At 38.7% G+C, this 21,545-nt stretch overlaps 1 protein-coding gene across 1 annotated transcript in view; it reads left to right on the plus strand.

Annotated features, from left to right (window-relative positions):
* Positions 1-21,545, plus strand: part of COL1A2 (collagen type I alpha 2 chain) — a 39,399-nt gene that overhangs the window by 8,341 nt on the left and 9,513 nt on the right. Inside the window, exons 7-39 of the mRNA XM_030480918.1 lie at positions 981-1,025; positions 1,118-1,171; positions 1,473-1,526; positions 1,921-1,974; positions 2,486-2,539; positions 2,819-2,872; positions 4,517-4,561; positions 4,772-4,825; positions 4,932-4,976; positions 7,426-7,479; positions 9,046-9,144; positions 9,230-9,274; positions 9,382-9,480; positions 10,017-10,070; positions 10,171-10,278; positions 11,150-11,203; positions 11,303-11,401; positions 12,275-12,328; positions 12,711-12,809; positions 13,631-13,684; positions 14,333-14,386; positions 14,512-14,565; positions 14,667-14,720; positions 15,558-15,602; positions 16,655-16,753; positions 17,464-17,571; positions 18,921-18,974; positions 19,322-19,375; positions 19,942-19,995; positions 20,110-20,163; positions 20,256-20,363; positions 21,338-21,391; positions 21,485-21,538. Of these exons, the coding sequence (XP_030336778.1) occupies positions 981-1,025; positions 1,118-1,171; positions 1,473-1,526; positions 1,921-1,974; positions 2,486-2,539; positions 2,819-2,872; positions 4,517-4,561; positions 4,772-4,825; positions 4,932-4,976; positions 7,426-7,479; positions 9,046-9,144; positions 9,230-9,274; positions 9,382-9,480; positions 10,017-10,070; positions 10,171-10,278; positions 11,150-11,203; positions 11,303-11,401; positions 12,275-12,328; positions 12,711-12,809; positions 13,631-13,684; positions 14,333-14,386; positions 14,512-14,565; positions 14,667-14,720; positions 15,558-15,602; positions 16,655-16,753; positions 17,464-17,571; positions 18,921-18,974; positions 19,322-19,375; positions 19,942-19,995; positions 20,110-20,163; positions 20,256-20,363; positions 21,338-21,391; positions 21,485-21,538 (2,124 nt within the window). The remainder of the gene's footprint in view (positions 1-980; positions 1,026-1,117; positions 1,172-1,472; positions 1,527-1,920; positions 1,975-2,485; positions 2,540-2,818; positions 2,873-4,516; positions 4,562-4,771; positions 4,826-4,931; positions 4,977-7,425; positions 7,480-9,045; positions 9,145-9,229; positions 9,275-9,381; positions 9,481-10,016; positions 10,071-10,170; positions 10,279-11,149; positions 11,204-11,302; positions 11,402-12,274; positions 12,329-12,710; positions 12,810-13,630; positions 13,685-14,332; positions 14,387-14,511; positions 14,566-14,666; positions 14,721-15,557; positions 15,603-16,654; positions 16,754-17,463; positions 17,572-18,920; positions 18,975-19,321; positions 19,376-19,941; positions 19,996-20,109; positions 20,164-20,255; positions 20,364-21,337; positions 21,392-21,484; positions 21,539-21,545) is intronic.

Raw genomic sequence — 21,545 nt, forward strand, 5'->3', positions numbered from 1 at the left:
ATTCCCGTTAATAAAAATCATTCAGTCTTACAGGAAAGCTACATAAACCATTGAAAAGTTTGATTTTAATTTTGTAATGAGAAAATCTGAAAGGGTTCTTAAGAAAGTATTAAAAGCATAATGATTTCTGTTGACACATCTCTTAGAACATTCATTTGGACAATAGGAGCCTACATTAAATTTCAGTAAAAGTTGTTTGCTTGCTTAGTAAAGCTTAAGAAACTATTAAAAAAGTGCAGTAATCTATGGAAATTTCCTTTTTAAAAGATATTTTTGGTCCTTTTTTCAAAATGTATGTAAATTCTAAATTCAGCGAAGAGTATGTTACTGACTGACTTTGTAGGTGAAATGAAGAGAATTTAATAAAATCAGAAAACAGTGAAATATTTAAATAGAAGTTGATCATTCTTTGGAATAGATGTATACACAATATGTCCAAGAGTTGTTTGATTTCTTTCCAAAATTATGTGTGAACCTCCCAGTTCATGGTAATACTGCCATTTATATATCTTTATTTTTCCCTTTTATATCTCTATGATTTTAATGATCTTTTTCTCCAACATTTCTTCTTGAAAATCATGATGAAATTGGTAGTCCCAAAAATACAGTCTTTCTTAACTGTTGTTATGATCCTCATCTTTAAACTCTTGAAGTTTATGCACAGGAAGGGAGAAGGTACATAGAAGAATGAACCAGTGCACTTACTAACAAGCCAGAATAGATTGCAAGGTTCCTAGCCATAATGGTATGTTCCTAAATCATCTCTGTGCTAGTTCATCCATTAGAAGATCTACTTGCACTTGGACAGCCTGTGGAAATTCATGCAGTACTCTTAACTTCCTCTGACTTGATTCAGACCTTGCACACTGAAAACTGTGAGGCTTACCAATATTCTAGGAATAACAGGAATTGGTGTTATAGATGAGTTTATATAATGGTGATTTTTTTAAAAGAAAGATTTTATAATTTTTCTCCTCTAGGGTTTAATGGGACCTAGAGGCCCACCTGGAGCATCTGGACCCCCTGTAAGTACAGTCTCATCTCTCTTACATTGTCATACCTGTAAAATCACAAATAGCTTCTTCAAACACTAACAAAATCTATCTCCTTTTTGTAGGGTCCTCCTGGTTTTCAAGGTGTTCCTGGTGAGCCTGGTGAACCTGGTCAAACAGTAAGTACAGGTTTCACATACAGACACTGTTAGAAGCAGAAATAGGACACCAAAGTAGGCTTGTAATGCTTAGACCCCTTTCTCCTATCCAGTTCACATCCTTGAATGTTTCAGTTGGATATTCCTGCTTGATCCTGTTGCAGAAGCAGAGCTGAACACTCAGATTCAGACTCCTTCGGACTAGAATCATAAAGTGCAAAGTCAGTTATGCTCCAGCTATGCCCCAGCTCAAGTCAGAAACCAGTGAAAAGACCTATCTGAAGACTGATGCTTTAAGTAATCCTCAATCTATTTTTAACAGGGTCCCCAGGGTCCTCGTGGTCCCCCAGGTCCTCCAGGAAAGGCTGGTGAAGACGTAAGTGGTTACTGAATGTTTCTCGTCTCTTTTGGGGCTGTGATTCAGCTATAACATTAGGTTATTATTAAGCGAAGCATTCAATTGGCCATAATTTTTTACATTGTTCTCTAATACTGAATAGAATAAATAACCCCCTGAAATAATTATTTTACAGTACAAGAGATGCCGTATGTTGGACATGTACAGAAAAATTGATAACTTCAAAACCTCTCCAAATACATTATTTAGCTTCCTGAATACAGGGAGAAGGAAACTTGAAATCTAACAAGGTCTCTGTATTTATTGAAAATGTGAGAAACTTTGACAATGTCTTTTCTTTTTAAAATGGTTTATGTTGTTATTTCATAAAATAAGCTTTCCCTCTTATTGCATTTTTACTGCATTTTTTTAGGGCCACCCTGGCAAACCTGGAAGACCTGGTGAAAGGGGTGTTGCTGGCCCTCAGGTATGTAGGAATCTGCTGTATACAATGCAAAACAGTTTTGTCAATGAAACCTGATAGGATTTCTGAATTGCACCATTAACTGTATAGTAATATTTCCTATTGGATTAATCAAAATTCAATTTGTACCTTCAGGGATATCATATAGTTATGTAGTTGTTTTGTGTTTCCCCTCCCCAAGTAAAGCTATTGTATTTAGTAACAGAATTGGCATAGTGAGGAGTTACACAGGAGTGGGTGAGGAGACACCTTGGTATAGAAAGCTAAAACAGCTGTTCTATCACATGTTAATGCATGAAATTTCTGAGATTCAGAACTGGAAAATCAGGTTGATTACTGTTAGTCTTGGAACAAGTCTGGTCCTGGGAGGTTAGGGAATGGACTGTGTTCCTCACTTGAATTATCACAGCCCAAATCTACTAATTAATTTTATTGAAAGACTTACTGTTTTTCTTTCTTTTTAACTGCAGTATATAATATGAGACACAATCATTCATGCACTGTGTGTTTTTAGGGTGCTCGTGGTTTCCCTGGAACTCCTGGTCTGCCCGGCTTTAAGGGAATTAGGGTGAGTACTTACATACTTTTTCCCTGATTAGTTGACAGCACTTCAGCATGCTGAAAACCCCTGGAGATACCCTCAAAGTTAAGAGTGTGTGAACCTCTTTGAAGTTTTTACTATCTCCTGATATGAATGACTGATTTTTTTTTTTTTTTTTTAAATCTTAAGATTATATTAGGAAATAATTTTGTGTGGGAAGAAGGCTTTACCTTACAAGACTAAGAGTTCATGTATAGCCACTTGTGGGAAAATATATATTCATATTTGTTTTTCTGCTTAATATAGGGACACAATGGTCTGGATGGTCAAAAGGGACAACCTGGTACTCCTGGCAACAAGGTAAAGATGAAATCTGAAAATGTAGGATGCATTTGTAGCTTTTCCTAGAAAAAGACACATGAAGTCCCCTCCAATCAATCTTCCATGTTGTCATTAAATATTGCCCAGCTGCAGTTATCTAGAAGTCATTGGGTCTGTGTAGGGCAAATATGAGCGCCTTAACATAAGAAATCATTTCTGGGCCTTATTCCTGAGTCCTTAGTCAAGTTCGTACTTTCAGTGAGTAAGAGCTGTAGAACTGGGCTCCTAATGATTGACTGTCCAGCAGCACTTAAGACTGATTTTGATGTCTCTTTCTGTGGATTGTATTTTGCATTTTCATGGTGTTTTAAGGCACACTAAAATGAAAATATGTAATTTTTCTACAAAATTCTGCCATGTGAGAGACATGCTCCAGTCTGCTAAAAATTTGGATAGATGCAGTGCTCTTCCGAGTTAAGGCTATTTGATCTTCACAGTCTTTTTCCCTTTTTACCTTCTTCAGATTAGTGCACATTTGAACACTATCCTTAAAAACATTTTTTTAAATATGGTCTTGAAACATCTCTATAAAACTCTTCCTCTTTTGGCTTCTTCTTCTCCCATTCCACCTCAGTGCCTAATAGGAGTTTTCTTAAACACTATCACAGTACTGGGTTGTAGGAAATTTTAATGCTGCTGGCTTATTCACAGGAGATTTAAAGTCAAGAACTTTTGATATAACAATGAGAAACTCAAATACTAATTCTCCCTCTTGCTTGTTTCTAAGAGCTTAGCACTACTTGCCTAGAAAGTTATTAATTATAACATAACATTCTCCAATATCACTGCAAGTTATTAACCTTCAGAAAAAGTTTGGTTAAGAGATAGCAAACACTCGGTCTGTCCAGTATTGGAGATTAAGGGCAGATAAAGCACTTAAGTAAGGAAAGAACAGTTATTAGTAAAGAGTGCTAATCTGACTGCAAAACACAAGCATAATAAATCAAGGTCACTCGTGATGTAACTGTGCTGAAAGCAGTGATGAAGGCAAAAAACTTGTGCTGTTTGCAGCATTTAAGACTAGGTGCATTCAGATATGTGCAGGATACAAGGGCCTTAAGACAAATCTTGTCACTATAGACCAGCCTAGACCAACTGCAGTCTTGTTGAGAACAATTAGTACTAAAGGGACAGGAGTTGTATTTTAATGGCTGTCAGTCATATTTCAGTATTATTGGTCCTAAGTTAAAAATACCTGAGGCAGATCCTTATTTCCAGCCATTTGACAGGAACTTTGTCACCTTAACTTGCAGCAAAATAAAGCATCATTCTGCTTCTTCTCTAGTTAAAAAACAGTTGCTGATTGATCTGAATTGGTAGTTGACTATCCAGGTCCTATCTCTTAGGTGCATGCTACAGAGAAATATCAGAATAAAGGAAGGGGATAAGGGAAGCTGAAATGGGTAAGTGAAGTGACTTGCTCTGGCCCTCCCCTTCTGAGAGGATTCTAGCTGGTCATGTTCCAGTGTGCACAGGGACAGTCACCGTCTCTGCACCTCAGGACTTGGTGTGCAGTTATTGTATACTGTGATGCAGGTGATACAGAAAACAAAGACAGGTGTTGTGCTATTTGTCCAAAGCATCCTTTAAGAAATTCAAGCCTGCAAACTTTCTTTTTCATAGGGAGAACCTGGTGCCCCTGGTGAAAACGGTACCCCAGGACAACCTGTAAGTATTTACTGCTGCTGTGGAAAATAATAATCTGGTAGATATGGTTCATCCAGCATTTAATCAGTTTTTGTCATCGGTGACATTCTAGCTAGCTAGATACTCTAAAGTAATAGCATGAGAATATTTAGAACAGAATTGCCTTGCTGCGTATCTGTATATCTTTGTTCAGTGAATGGATTAAACAAGTTGATTTAATTTTGCTTTCAGGGTGCTCGTGGTCTCCCTGGTGAGAGAGGAAGAATAGGTGCCCCTGGACCAGCTGTAAGTGGCTTCCCATCTCTCTGTCATCATGACCAGCCATCTACTGTGGCATTCTCTGATCTTCAGATCTCTTTTCAAACTCTGTTATGATGTTCTCTCTTCACAGGGTGCTCGTGGAAGTGATGGCAGCGCTGGCCCCACTGGACCTGCTGTAAGTTTCACTCTTGATCTTTGACAGTCTGGTTCCGTTGGGCCTTGTGTCTCTTTCTGTTGATATGAGTAATTCTCAGGCTTCTGAGAAGTTGATTGTGTGGACATTTTTAACACAATTCTTTGTTGCTTCATCCAAAAAGAATTGATAAAATATAAACCTTTTGCAGACAATATCCTGAGAGCTTCAGGATTTATAGAAAATACATCTGTATAATAGATCTGTAGCAAAGGAAGCAAGTATTCTCTCATTTGCACTGGTGAGTTCATAGGGAAAGGCTCAGTGATCAGAATTCTGATTTCCAGCAGTCTAACAGAACAGTTCTCATCCCAAAACTAAAGAGGCTTTATACTTTTCAGCAAATATATACCATGCACATGTCGCAGATGACTGTAATTACATACACCCTGAAACTATTACATGCACTCCAGGACACAGCTTTGCACCTGCAACACTGTCCTGTCTGACTAACAGGAGCTAACCTTTTTCACTCACCTGATACCTGAGTTAGGTGAGGTAGTGTGAAAGGCCAGTAAGATCCAACTGTCCTGATCTGAGTGGCAAACAATAATTATACTAATAAGTGCTAATCCAATGCAGATTTGCCCCTTTAATAGGAATTACTGTTGCCATAGCATACCACTGACTTCAGTAAACCTCATTTATTTCAGTGAAATAAATGTGTGTACAAGGGTATATTTTTGAAGCTGTAAAAAAAAAAATCAGGAATAGCCCAGAATAGTTTTTCCTTCGTGCTTTCAAAATTTAAATGAATGATGAAGCTGTACTTGGTTCTGTTAACTTTGCTAACTCCTTGTTGCTTGAAACATCTGTCATACTTTACTGGAGTATGATGTTAGCATAGGTATGAATTTCACTTCAGTTCTCCCATATGGGATATTTAAAAAATACATGTGATTGGGCATTGTAATTGCAGGCAAATAGAGACCTCATAGCTGAGATCTGATGTTATGCTTTGTAGTAGAACCAAAACTTTTTAGCTATCTTGAAGGTAATTGATTTACTATAGGAAAAATATTCAGGAGCTGCTGATTGCAGAGGTGTTACTCTGAACGGACAGGAGCAGGGAGTTGCATTTGGTCCCGATGTCTATGCCAGGCTAAAGTTACTTTACACATACTTAGATTATAATGCTGTAAACATTCTGCATAGCACTTATCACTCTTTTTTAAAAAAATTAAAACAAATAATATTTTATTCTCCCTGCCACTGGGAATTTAAAACATAAGAAGAGTCACTGCAATGGAAATTTTGGAAGTATATGTTTTCATACATATCTTAAAGGGCATTTGGTCTTTTTTTAACTCTGCTTATGTAAAACCAGTGAGATTTCTAGGTGCTCAGTTTATAACAAACACAGTAGATTATAGAATGTTGGAAGCCAATTCCTCTTTGCTGTACCAGCTGACCCATTTAATTCTCTTGGATTTGTGAGTCAGTTTTATAATAGTATTTATAATTTAAATATGTTAGCTTACAAAGAAGTAGATATCAATCCCCAAAGGCTGTGAGTGAGTTGGATAATTCATTAATAATTGAATAAAAACTATCCCTTTGTGTGCATTAAAGAATAATAAAGGCTATGAATCCACCAGTGTATCTTCTCTTGTGATGTCTGGGTTCTGTACATTAGGAAGCTTGTCCCATCATAATTACAAATCTCACAGCCGTAGCTAGATACAGCAGAATCAGTAGAAGGCCCTGTTCAAGCTGACATGCCATTCATTCCCTTTGACATTAAAAAAACCCCAACCCATACAATATAACAAAGGGCATCAAGGTTGCATGTGTTCACTGCCTCAAAATGTATAATCTGGGCATGAATCAAGATTTCTAATCAATTTGCTTGTTGGAATCAGTTCCTGCCCTAAGTTGCTTTTAAACCTGATCCAATTGCTAGTACTGACCTGAATATAAGTTGTGCAAAACATGGCTTGTAAAGTGGTGCAGAGATCTTACCAACCCTCTGCGCATGTGTGAAGAAGGAAAATTCTGTTGTCAGTCCAAGGCTCTTGTGTGTGGCCAGCAGTCCAGAAGGACTACCACTACGAAAGCGTACACAGTTACTCCTGCACAGTAACTGTGTTGGAAACAGCCACCTAAGGTTTATATTTGCAGGATGCAGTGCTCCTCTTCATTCATTGTGGGACTGTGCAGCAAGGCATCTTGCCTGCCTCCGCCCATTCTCTGTTTATTCTTATTCAGGTGTTTGGCCTCAAGGCAAGGTTTTACAAATCGTTGCTTAATTCACACTTCTTTTTTTTTAACTGCTCTGAACTGTTTGTAGTGAACCAAATTTGGCAATTTGGAGCTGCAAAAGGTAACTGATATTCTGAGATGGTAATGTGTGGAAATGTATCTTTTTAATGGAAAATGTTTCTGTCATCACTGAATACCTTTACCTAACTACTTCCCTTTAATTTCCTAGGGTCCTATTGGTGCTGCTGGTCCTCCAGGCTTCCCAGGTGCTCCTGGTGCTAAGGTATGAACATCTGCTTCTACTGGTACATTTGATAGTGAAGATGAAATATAGTAACTAGTATTGCTAGGTAGCAAAAACACACCCTCTCTGAAAGGGGAGTGCTTCCTTATCAGTTACAGATCAGGATGAGGAGGAATCCCTACGGTATTGGGAGAAGTTCAGCTATGAATTCTAATTTACAATACAGGAGTTATTTCACAGCTGAAAGTTATTTTTAGGCAGGTTCAGGAAGACACATAACCTCTTTTTTTTTTTTTTTTCTTTTGCTGCTTCCTATATGGTGCAGTTGTACACACCTTCGAAGGGTGGCATGGATCATAATAAATAAGCAAAGTAGCAGTTTACATCACTTTACGGAAGTAGCGGGGGACCAAGAAGCTGTAGTTGAGTATCAGGCTCCTTCCAACCTAAGTTCTTGAAATTACAATGAAGAAATTTCATTTAAACTTCTCAGGTTTAGGGCAGTACCATTTTGCTCTTGCAGAATGTAACTTAGATAATTCAGTTTATTGCTCAGATCTTAGCATTTTTGCCTGGGTAAGAGTCTCATTATTTTGAATTTTACTTTGTCCAGGGAAAGACAGAGGATCTGGGGTGATAGTACGCCTCATACTGCATTTACAAATTTCACTGACCATTTGCCAGGAAGCTCAAAGCTGACTGCACATAGATGTGGTGTGATACAGTTTTTCACCATTACAAACATACATGAATTCCATGTCACAGCAGACAAAACTCTTGCCTTGATCTACCTTTAGAAGAAGATGGGATATTATTTGTTAGATCTCTCAATATTGACTGCAAGGGAAGATGAGAAAAAATTGAGATCCTATTCTGGTTATTCTTGTCAAAAGGCAAGACTGTTGGAAGCCATGATGTCTTGTCTGGCACAGATATGAGTGTGGTTACAGCATGTAATTTCAAGAGAAAACTGCCTATGTGTCTAGGGTGAACTCTGACTGCTTGGAGAATTGCAGAAGAGAAGTTGTCATAATATTCAGGGTTTTATAGTAGACTTAGTGAATACAAGCTTCCGAGAGTAAAACCAAGAGCCTTTTCCTGTCATTTACTCCACTGTGAACACCATCCTACAGCTCTCTGATCAGGCATCATTTTGCATTTTGCATTAGTGCAAATTGCATCTTAAGGTGCAAGATAATAGTCAGTTAGGTCTCATACACTATGAGGCATCTCAGGCCAATGCTGGAAGCATATGACTGCAGATAAGACTGGAATCTGAATTCTGATTTTCTAGATCAACCTTCTGTATAAACCTTGGCAATAATGAAGCTTTTCAGATATGCTGGGCACCTGTTGTTCCTGTGTTAGCCATCAGCCTTGATGGAACCTAGCTAGACATCCCAGCTTCAGTGCCTTTAAAATCCAATAAAAGCCCTCAGCCTCTTGATTTCCTGGCCTCTTAAGTGGGAATATATATATGTATGTGTGTATATATATGTATGATTGTCTTCTTAATGTCAGGCTAATATAGGATTGCTCCACTATTGCCCTAACACTCCTAATATTGTGTACACTGACAGAGGGCTCTGTCCTTCTCTCAAACAGGGTGAAATCGGGCCTGCTGGTAATGTTGGTCCTAGTGGTCCTGCTGGCCCAAGAGGAGAGATTGGACTTCCTGGTTCTAGTGGTCCTGTTGGCCCTCCGGTGAGTAACTTGCCAGACCGCATCTATTGTCGGATGAGTGCGCTTGAGACTCTGAATTAACCAGTATTGTTATCTTTCTTAATAGGGGAACCCTGGTGCTAACGGTCTCCCAGGGGCTAAAGGTGCAGCTGTAAGTACAGCCATACTCACGCTTGTTTGCTCTAACAAAACCAATTCAGTTAATGCAACAGAAAAGATAATGGGCTCATAATACCTTTTTTCCCCTCTGCTGGACAGGGTCTTCCCGGTGTTGCTGGAGCTCCTGGTCTGCCTGGTCCCCGTGGTATTCCTGGTCCTCCTGGCCCTGCTGGTCCTAGTGGTGCTAGAGGACTTGTGGTAAGTGACTTTGTGTATTGTATGTCTTAATTTGAAAATTGGTCACAGTGTCCTTCGTTGTAAAAGATTTCCTCTGGATATATTTTTCTATTAAATGCAGACATTTTTTTCTTGCTCCACTGTAATTAAACATTGTAGTTCATTTCTGTGTCTCACTGCTTGCTTCAAATGCTGAGACTGAAAAGGTTCACTTTGCACTCCCTTTGAGTGCAAGGATTGTTAAGCTCTGTCAATGTTGATTGTATCAAAAGAGATGTGGCAGCAGCCTCACAAACAGGTCCTCAGTGGGTATCCTCAGTAGAGGGACCAGCCCTGAATGTGTCAATTACTGTAATTTCTAAGCATCTTTTTAATGTTTGTTTTCATGCCTGTTAAGCCTGAAATACAGTTATGTTCATTGACCATGTATGACAATAGCGGCAGACATGGCATTGCATGATTAAAAAGTTGTTGGATTCATGAAAAGCTGTCGAGGTAGAAGAGAGATTTTTGAAATTATGCTTAATTTTATGATCTCTTTTTGTTTTGGACTCTAGGGTGAACCAGGCCCTGCTGGTGCCAAGGGAGAAAGTGGTAACAAGGGTGAGCCTGTAAGTATGGCAACACAGGAAGTTCTTTTTAATGAAAAAGCCTGATAGTATCTGCAACACAGCATCTGATTTCTTCTTTTTCTCTGTTTGCCTGAAATAGGGTGCTGCTGGACCCGCTGGCCCTCCTGGTCCTAGTGGTGAGGAAGGCAAGAGAGGCAGCACTGGTGAACCTGGCTCTGCTGGTCCCCCGGGCCCTGCTGGTCTAAGAGTAAGTTTTCTTTTAATGTTCCAGAAGTAGAAGCAAAAAGCAAAAAGGAAATAAAGCTGCAATCACAAAGGCAAATGAAGTAATTATGAGTAATTAAATTTACATTAATGCTATTAAGCAAAGATCATTTGCAATTCTGGAACAATTTAATCAAATTGTGGTTGGGACCACACCTATTTTTGCTTTGTATTAATGATGGTTACTGTCTTATCCTTGAAGTAATTAGATGTTGCTTTGATTTATCCACTGTATAATAATGAATTATCTTTGATTACTCTTAAAGCTTTGTCATGGGTTTAACAGTTTAAAATAGATAATTGGCTCACACATAATGTGAGGCAAAAGGTTTCAATTCAGTGTCTTCAAGTGTCCCTAGTACCCTTTTCAGTGGGTGAGGAAACCACTCCATGAACTTCAGGAGGCATGTGGTTTCATGCATGGAAAGAATTCACAGGAAAATAATAGGGAAAATGTCAGTGTTTCCACCAGATTTTTTTGGTAGAGATAAAGATTCGGTGTTGCACCTTGGGTAGGGTTTACAGAGTCATAGGGAAGCCAGTAACTCTCTACAGAGAAGTGAAGATGAAACTGTGTGGGCCTGGTTGTGGGATCCTAGCTGTTGGCTAGGGCCATTATTAGATTACAATGAACACTGAAAATACTCTGCTACAAGCAGATTAGAACTTGAAGAAATCTAAAGGAAGTATATTTTTTCACAATACACATTTACACTGAGGTGTGTGCGTAGACCTGTACTTAGCTCAAATTCAGCAGACCTGCTTGCAAGGCTGAAATTTAGCAAGCTCTATCCACTCTACAGGAACAGATTTATTTCCTTCCCTTTCTAGATTTGTTTTGTGTTCACTTGCAGGGTGTGCCTGGATCTCGTGGTCTCCCTGGAGCTGATGGCAGAGCTGGTGTCATGGTAAGATTTTTGTCTGGGTCACTATTTCTAAACCATCTTCTTTTATATATGTGATGCTTTTTGCTACCTCTGCCTAATTTCATTTGTTTATTTTGGTAGGGACCTGCTGGTAATCGTGGTGCTAGTGGACCTGTTGGTGCTAAGGGTCCTAATGGTGATGCTGGCCGTCCTGGTGAGCCTGGTCTTATGGGTCCAAGAGTAAGTTTGAACTCTGTGATGTAAGTTTGAACTGTGCAAAAAGAAAATTACTTACAATTTAGGGACAAAATTACTCAGAAATCCAACTGCAAAAATTCAGCGTGCGCTAGCCATAGTTAGGACACTTCCACTACTCTATTGAAAAAGCATCCATGAGGAAATGATTAAGAAACATCCAAATGTTTATCGAAATAAGTTTCTTTTGTATGTGGTAGCATTTGATTGCCTTATCATGGAGCACTGCTCGCTTGTACTGGGTACTGCACTGACTTCTGAGAGGGGGTTCCACTTGTGATTATTACGGTATGTGATCATTGAGATCGCAGCTGAAGTATGTTTGTGTCCTCTTTAACTAACTGGAAGAAAAGCAAACCCTGCTAAAATGATGTGAGATGGCTGATCTCAATTATTTCAGTTTTATTTTGCAAATGATTTTACTGAAAGCAACCATCCAACTTTAGTGGTGCTGGCTTCAGACAGATTATGTCTATGCCATTGTCCTTCGTCCTCTTTAATCTACTCTTTCTCTTCTACCCCACCTTGTAAAATGAAAGAGTTTTCAATGCACATGGGAACTATTAGGCATCTACAAACATTTAAGTACATTTTCTGCTAAAGTAGAGCCTAAATGAGTTTATCTGAGTGAAAAAGGCATTTACCTATACTGATTTTGACTGGCATGGGAGCAAACACTACCAAATTAAGCTTGAGTGTGTTTTAGATGTAAATTTGATGGTACATACAGCCCTGTTTCCACAATCTATATTGGTAACTTGGTGTCTGTGTGTGTGTGAACAAATGTAGAAAAAAATTTTGGTTAATTGTTGAGTGAGTTGGTTTCCTTCTAAAAACATGAAACCTTTCCTTTCTCAGGGTCTCCCAGGTCAGCCTGGAAGCCCAGGCCCTGCTGGCAAGGAAGGTCCTGTTGTAAGTACTTTGCTTTTCATTCTGTTTCTCCATTGCATGTAAAACATAGACATAAAATGAGATTTTTAAAAAGCAGAGATCTCAGCAATGAGCTCTAACACAACGCTGTGTAAAACCAACAAGATTTTACCATCGTATTACTCACAAGATCAGTGAGAAACTTTCCATTCATTTCTGTGGGTCTCAGATCAGGCCTATGTCCTGGAAGTGGAAGAAGAAATACACAGTTCTACAAAAAGGAGAAAAATGGAGGAATGCATGAGCATGCAATGTATAAACAGTGTTTAAAAGTTAAATGGCATTTAGTTCCTGTCAGTACACATTTCTCCTGAACTCTAATTAAATTACTTCAGCCATTTAATAGTATCATTTCTTTCTCTAGGGTTTCCCTGGAGCAGATGGTAGGGTTGGGCCAATTGGTCCAGCTGGTAATAGAGGTGAGCCTGGCAACATTGGATTCCCTGGACCAAAAGGTCCCACTGTAAGTACAACACAAAAACTTTCTATTACTATAAAGGTATTGCCAGACTAATCTGTAGGTCCTAACTCTAACAATCAAACACATCCTCCTGTGTCCTCCTGTACTGCCTATTGGATCGCATCCAAGAGTTCTGTTTTACATTATTTTCCAGTTTTCTAAAATATGATGAACAATCAAACAACAAATGACAACCAATTTAATTAGTTTAGGAATATTTGGACATTGAAATTATTAGAATAATGTATATCTGTATTATAATTTTTGCGTGTCTGTTTTATCATTTCTGTATATACATTTCAGTAAAAGTTCCGTAAATGTTGGCCACCAAGCCTAAGTTTCAGTTGCAGAGTATTGTTATTTATGGAGCACAATCCAAAGCTCACTTAATTTAGAAAAAAAGCTACCTGTGCAGTGGGGCTCTTGACATGTCACACAGAGACCACATAGAACAATAATAATCTCCTGGATTTGTGGTGTTGCTATACAAACACACACATATAGACATATATATAGTGTGTTGCATGGTATACTATGCAGAGTGTCATCAATTATGATCTCAAAAAATAAAGGAATGGAGTTTTGAAAAACAAAGACAGACATTTATTTGTGAGCTATTCAACAAAGCAGATGAAGCTTGTGGGTGTTTTAATTAGGGTTAAAGAAATATAACAATAAATGTCCTGGCAAGGAGTGTATCAGTGTCTGTTTAGTACAGACACTGGTTTAAACTGAATCTAACATGAAGTCAGTTAGACACTGATTTAAACTGAATCTAACAGGAAGTGTTGGTTAACTTTTGTATCTTTTTCTTTCAACTTCAGGGTGAACCTGGCAAACCTGGTGAAAGAGGCAATGTTGGTCTTGCTGGCCCACGGGTATGTGGACATGTTTTCTCTATCAACCTCCAGATAGAATAAAGTAGATTTTCTAAACCTCTGTAATAAGGTAGCATTGTCTTTTGTAAGCATGAATAGATGATGAAATAGAAATGCACTTGGGAATGCATTTGTCTAGCTTCATACCAGTTGGAACTATTACTTAAGGGATAAATTAAAACTACCCTTCTTGGGTATTAATTGGGTAATAAATTACGGGGTATTAGCTTCGTATGAAGAGGAAAAAGTAGCATTCCCTGTGCAGATTTTTAAGGACAGTGTATGGTTTCTAATACATCCTGTAAATTTCCAACTTCTTACTGACAGTTGAAAGTTACTGATTTTTCCATTTAAGGGACCAAATAATTGGTCTGTTGTAGTAAAAATGCTATCAGCAAGGTTCCTATAATCTGTAATTCCAAAAGAAGTTTCCTTAAGGATGAATGTGCTGCAATAACTAAAAAAATCATCAGCGTTTAAAATTATAAGCATCTTTAGTACCCTTTGACAGTGAAGCTCTTACAATTAAATGGTTATGTTCAAAATGCACAGCCAGAAACCTGTAGTTTTGGCACAGAATCACTTTAGAGAGATATTGTTATAAAAAACCAAAACTTTGATAACAACTTTCTACTTGAACACATTTAGGGTGCTCCTGGTCCAGAGGGAAACAACGGTGCTCAAGGTCCTCCTGGAGTCACTGTAAGTAACAGCCTCCACACAGATCCAATCTGTGAGTTACTTTTCATTAATTAGACTTCCAATTTTAGAACTTGTTTTGCTGTATTTCTCTTGCAAGTTAATCACTTGGTTTTCATTCCATCCAGGGCAACCAAGGTGGAAAGGGTGAACAAGGTCCTGCTGGCCCTCCTGGCTTCCAGGTAGGTAACTGTGTTCTTTGCTGAATCTTATCTATGGTTTACCAAGCACCTTAAGAGCTTCTGCTTGAACTTTATTTGCATTCTTGTTTCTTTACACTTAGGGTCTGCCAGGTCCCTCGGGTCCAGCTGGTGAAGCTGGTAAACCAGGCGAAAGGGTGAGTGACAGATACAGTATTCCACAAGCAGGGGCAGGCATTGCATAAGCATTATGTTTACAATTGCACATGTGGTGAAGCAAGAGCCTGTTGGATCCATTTGCCAAAGCAAAGCAATCCATGTTATATGCAAAGTTTAATAGCCCCTTTTGTTAAAGTGAGCCACAAATGATCAAGGTCCATTGGAATTTGCAACATACTACTTTTTTCAAAGTTCTGGTATGAAACTGAGCAAAGCTGGTCCTTTGCTTTTCAGGCCTAAAATATGCTCCCTCCACTGGAAGACAAGATAGTACATGAAAAATATTTTACTTCAAATTTCTTTTAAAATCTTCAAGGTTCAATTTAACCTTTTACTCCAGTTATACGCTTTTGCACCTCAATTGATTTCAGTGAATTGACAATGGTATACAACTGAGGTAGTTCAGTGGTAATTTAAGCTCTAAGTTCTGCTCAAAGTATGTGATGTAATCTGCAAATTGTGCATCCTATGTGTCATAACCACCTTTAACATTTATAGGTACCACTCTCTGTGCCCCTGTACAAGAGTTTACATTGCATGAACCTGAAAAATGAGCTTGAAATTCAATAGTTCATTCTCACCTCTTTCTTCAGATGAGAAATTATTATCTCGTGTGTGCTTTGAAATATTGTGCAGCTATATGAAAAGGGTTTATTTCTGTTGATCTAAAAGACTGGGTTTAGTCTGAAGATTTTCAATATGCTGCTGCAGTTTGAGAAGCATTTCTATGTACTGCTAGGAAACAAAGCACAATTTAAGCTAATAAGTTTGCTTTAGAAATAAGCTTTATCAATACATCTGCTCTTCTCTTCTAGGGTCTTCATGGTGAATTTGGTGTCCCTGGTCCTGCTGGCCCAAGAGTGAGTAACTCATTTAAGATCTAGCACAGACTTTCTTAATAGTGTCTTCAATGATAATAGTAGCTATGTACTTTTCCATGTTTCTCAAGACAAACAAATATGCCAATCCTTCTTCCTGATGACAAGAGCTTCCACCTTTGTGATATCTGCATGTTTCATAAATATATTTCTTCCTTTTCTGCCTCTATCATTAACAAAATGTATGTAAAAATAATTACAAGATCTATTAATTGGGGAACATCACTACACTATAAATTAGCCTTCTGCATCATTGGTGCTTTTTAGCAGTGTGCTATCTCTCCTTGAGTCGGTTCTTTGACCACATTATAGATTCTCAAACAAACTCCCAGATTCTGCATCATAACTAAAAGTATGCATTACGCCTTATGAGATTATTCATTGTTGTCCAGCTTTATCACACTGGGATAATTTGGTATGTCTTTAGTTAAGGAAGAAAATTAACTCTATCCCAGCCCAAACCAAACTGATATTTCTATCTTTGACAGATCTATTGTGCATTTAAGCCCAGTTTCTGGCTGCTACCATGTCTCCAGATGACCTCTGTTTCAGAATTTATCCTTATACCTGTTATTAATATACAGGTCACATTAGCAGGCATTAGGTGTCACCTTTATTCTCCAATATTCACTAGGCATTTGCCACTGCAAAAATAGTCATTTGCCAATTACTATGGCTCTAATCTCACTAGAATCCATTATCTGCCCTCTAACTGATATCAGAAGCTCCATTTGACAATAGGATGAAAGACGCTGTTACCAGTGAGCACAGTAGCCAACATCCATGTTCAAGAAGTACTTGTCAGCTGTTATCATCATGCAAGACTTTAGTTCTTCACTTTGCTATATTTGTGTCAAAAGCTAGAGGCAATTCTTACAACCACTTCAGTTAATATCTGCACAATTCTATTACAGTTCCTAATGGTTTGTTCAGATAAAAATGGATTGCATTGTCATTGCTACTAGTCAGTGCTTTTAAACCTCTAAGCTACAGAACAGTTCAAGGAAGAACTCAAATCAGACTGTCTCCTGCAGGGTGAACGTGGTCCTCCTGGTGAGAGCGGTGCTGTTGGTCCCGCTGGTGCCATTGGAAGCCGTGGTCCATCTGGCCCACCAGGCCCTGATGGTAACAAGGTATGCCTTTTCCAGCTGCCACTGCCTTATTATTGAATTCCTGAGGAAGGCAATTCAAGACCCTCTTTCCTAAGAGCATAAATGATTACTGGTAATAGGTAGCTACATATATACCATAGCTCCTGGGTCATTTCTTCAAGTGGTAAAGCCCCAACCCAGCTAGTCCACACTAATACTAAAGATTCTTATGTTTAACACTATAGATGATGGGAAGGGAATTCCAGTTTGGACTCAGTTAGAATACAGCTTGTCAGCTGCATATACCATTATTCTGTTTTGAGATAGGGTCTGAGATTTTGGCCAAAATTCATGCGGACTTCTATTTATACCCACCTTTACTTATACACAGGAAGTTCTTGTGTCTAGTAATATTTCCCTCAAAAATCAGCTCAAAAATGAGCAGTCATATAACAAAATAACATTGGCTTGATGCTAACTGAATATGGTCTTAGTTTTCAAGATTTTCATGGGTAGTCCTCTACAGAAATTTAGTTTGGAATATGGGACACCCTAAAACCTCAGGAGCCAACAGAATTGGAGAAAGTGTTCACATCTGGCATCTTCACTAGCTGAAAAAGTAAAATAAGTATAATAGCTTAAGACAAAATACTACTTCTCTCACTGTTTGCAAGCAAGCGGAATGATGGGCAAAACAGTAATGACAGAATTTTGCTCCAAATTATGTGAATGATTTTAACTGTTGCTGCTAGGGTGAGCCTGGCAATGTTGGTGCTGCTGGTGGTCCTGGTCCTGCTGGCCCTGGTGGAATCCCAGGAGAGAGAGGTGTTGCTGGTGTTCCAGGAGGCAAGGGTGAAAAGGTAAAGTGGACAACCTGATTTGTCACTGCAGGCGCAGGTTTGAGAGATGCTTGAATTTCATTGACTTAAAAACCCTGCAGGTTACCCCAGTGCAACTTCTATTTACTGTGAAATTGTATTATTTAGTAGTCAGTAAGTAGAGGTTTTATTGGTGTAACAGACTCACAGTCTTTTCTAAGATTGTATTTTGATCTTTGCTCAGCATTTGGAACTGGTTTAAGTGCAGTTAGTTCTTTACAGGATTGGTTAACAATGAGCTTATCTTTACCAAAGAAATACTAAAGCTGTCTTTGAGTACAAACTTTATAGTAGACATGGGCCTGCTGATCACAAAGGACTGAGTCTCTGATCGAATCTGTGGCTGCTCTAGGTGCAGTGACTTTGATACAAGTAAATCAAACAAGTATGAAACTTGACTATGAAACAAGTAAATACAAGTTACAAAATTTTCATTATTATATCAGTTTTCTATTTTAGCCAACATAAACCCTTATATAAAGCTGTGAAGTCTGTTTTCATGTCCTGTTTCTACCTCTGCTTAATCCATTATCTATAAAATTGATTTTTATCTTATGTACATCTCATCTCATATTCTTTTCTGTTCATTATTTAAACTGAGATTTCTAGAACTGCTTTATTTTTGTTGACTGAAAAAATCCATGGCCATTTAGCATAAATGGAGTTGTAAGGAAATTAAGATGAAAATTGCTTGCAACTTTTTATAAAACACTATTTACTGACATGCAGATAAATTTAGAAGAGTAGGATGTGTTAAAAAAAAGAGATAGAACAGAGTGCTAGTCTGATTTCTTGACACTAGTGATGGCCTGGATATAACTTCTTGTTATAAAAAACATACAGTGTTTTATGTGACTTATATGACATCATTTTTAACAGTAGTTATCCTGCTTCAAATAGAACATATAACATGAATACCCAAAAGGATTTTTGTATATGGTTACTTCTTGACCAAAAGAAAAGGGATTTTGAGTGGGAATTTACATTCCTAATTTGGAATGTACATCGTCTTGGTTTCAAATTTTTTATTACATTCAAAATTCTTGCCACCTGGGGGAAACTAAGTAGGTTTCCTGGGAAAGAAGCAGGCTTACCATTCTGGAAAGCATGTCAGGCCCCTTTTTCTGCAAATTCTCATTTTGCAAGTCAGTATATACTCAGCAATAACAACGAAATAGTAAAGTCCATTCTCAAAAAACCTAGCATGATAAGCATCTCATATTATATGCAAGTAATACTTGGATACTCAACAAACATTTCAAGACTTCTTTCATGCAAGCTGTTGTTTTTGTTACCAACATAAGACTTTTTTTCTCCTCTGTGTATTCTAGGGTCCCCCAGGTCTGAGAGGTGATACTGGTGCAACTGGAAGAGATGGTGCACGTGTAGGTATCTTTTGGTTCTTCTTGAGTTTACCTTGCTACACCTCCAAACTTAAGTGGCTGAAAGGGATGTTCAGGACTTAAATTTCCCACCGTATTGCATTTCTCCTTATATCTGCTCACTTTTGATACAATGTAATATGATTTTGTTTCCCCTTGTTCAGGGATGCTTGAATTTGGGGTGAGAGAGAGAAAAGTGATTACTTTTCATGCACACAAGCAGAGAAATGACAGTTGTTCAGTGTGACATTATCCTCAGCCCAGACAGCTAATTCTAAAGGCAGAAGCAAAGCCACACAAAATTATAATTACATGTTGTTAGAAATGGTGTCCTGTTTCTTGATCTATAGGGTCTCCCTGGTGCTATTGGTGCTCCTGGCCCTGCTGGTGGTGCTGGTGAACGGGTAAGTCTGCTCTTTGAATGAAAAAGTGTCTTGTCTTTGTACAGTTTATCTACACATGAATATTCAAGATGAGGATTTCCAGAAAAATAATTCAATCTTTCTAGTGTGCAGGAGTTTTAAAAGATTTTCAGATTTTGGAGGCAAGAGTTATTGGGACCGTAGAACTATTCAGTGAAGTTTGCCATAGCTCCAAACCTTTTCCTGAAAGGGCAGGGAAGGGATGCACACCTATGTGGCAGCGGGTTATATGGGGAGAAAATTCTGATTTAGGCTTTGTCTGAATTCTTCCCAGTTGATGCTAATCTCCACAGTCCTCCTTACACTGTGAGAAGAGTTTTTGATACGGTAATGTACGAACACGCATTAGCTCAGAATGATTCTTTATTCTGTCTGAGTATTGTTAGAAATTATTAATACAGGGTGAGTCAAACCAAAAGCATTTTCAGTAACACCCTTTCCACTGGGAGAGACTCACTATATGTGTCTGTACCACAAGACCACTGCTGTCCTGACTGCAGTGAGGCCTTCCTCCACAGTGTCATAACGTTTTCTTCCCTCTGTTTTAGGGTGAAGGAGGTCCTGCTGGTCCAGCTGGTCCTGCTGGTGCCCGTGGTATCCCTGTAAGTCACAGTTCCTACAATTCCTACAATTCCTGTGTTAAAGACGTGATATTCAGAAAAATGCCTTATTAAAGCCCATTCCAACCAGTCCTCTTTTCTTTGTCCTCCCTTTAGGGTGAACGTGGTGAGCCTGGTCCCGTAGGTCCTAATGGATTTGCTGGACCTCCTGTGAGTATTGTTTGCACTCTACTCTTATTGTTGCCAGGCCATTCCTCTATTTCATTTGCAACTTTTCATTCTCTGTATTATTCTGCCCATAGGGTGCAGCTGGTCAGCCTGGTGCTAAAGGCGAGCGTGGACCTAGAGGACCCAAGGGTGAAGTTGGACCAACAGGTGCTATTGGCCCAATTGGTGCTTCTGGACCACCAGTAAGTGAACTGTGTCTTTGTGAAATGCATAGTTCTTAACTGTGTTATGCAAGCAATGTGCTAGCCTGAAGGCCTTGAGTTTTGAAAAGGTAATTAAAAGAAGCAGCAAAAATTCAAACTGGGCTGTGAGGAAAGTCGCCATGCTGATTTTCACACATATATGAACTTTGTCAATCTATTTATGTGGGCTCAGATCATGAGTTAGGAACTGAAATGAAGAGAAAAAAGTAACTTAACTTACAACTTGCCCTGAAGATCAGCAAAATCAGTCTATCTTGGACCATTCAGGGGGTGATTCAATTCTGAGCTGAGGATGCTGATACCTTCCTCTCGAAGACAGGATATGCTGTCACAGTCTGATTTTTCCGGCCCAGTCATCCTGAAGTATACATGTGAAGTATATGTGCAAATTTGTCTGTGCACCCACTTGCACATAGGCTTTTCATGTGCTAACAACTTTGTAGAACAAAGATTCTACTTCACGTGCATGCAGCCTGTTATTGGGGAGCTGGTTGAAATGATACAAAAAGTCAGGCCCTGGTATTTCAAATACTTTAAAGTGTTGCAGGATAACATGGCTTGGGGATCTTATTGTATGATTCCAATAGAGGATAGAGGCCCTTGCACTACGTGGCTGTGTTAGTCCTACAGTGCAGAGAACTTGCTGCTCTTTGCCTTACTATGTCTTTCACATTTTGACTTTCAGATTTGCTTAGATGTATGTAACATCTGCAAGGCAAATTCACTTGAATTATAAATGCCTTATGCAGCTCTTCTCAGTCACTAGAATACTGATACAAAATGTCTGTGAGAATTTATTACTGTAGTATCAGGACAGGAATTGTGGTTTTGGTCCCAGTCCTTCTCGTATTAAAGTAAAAAGCAAAATTGCCTTTAACTTTCATGAGAGTGAGTCTGAGCCCTTATTATTAACACTGCCTGGTTCATCTGTCTTTTCAATCTTTCATACATAGGGTCCTGCTGGAGCTGCTGGTCCTGCTGGCCCTCGTGGTGATGCTGGTCCTCCCGTAAGTCTTCAGGCTTTTGGCACTGACATTGTTGCTTTTCAGGAGGTCATTGTTTCCTTTAAACCAAATCTTCCTTTTAACTGTTATTTTTAGGGTATGACTGGTTTCCCTGGTGCTGCTGGAAGAGTTGGTCCTCCTGGCCCTGCTGTAAGTA

Source organism: Strigops habroptila, chromosome 1, assembly GCF_004027225.2.
Source record: "Strigops habroptila isolate Jane chromosome 1, bStrHab1.2.pri, whole genome shotgun sequence".
Lineage (NCBI taxonomy): Eukaryota > Metazoa > Chordata > Aves > Psittaciformes > Psittacidae > Strigops > Strigops habroptila.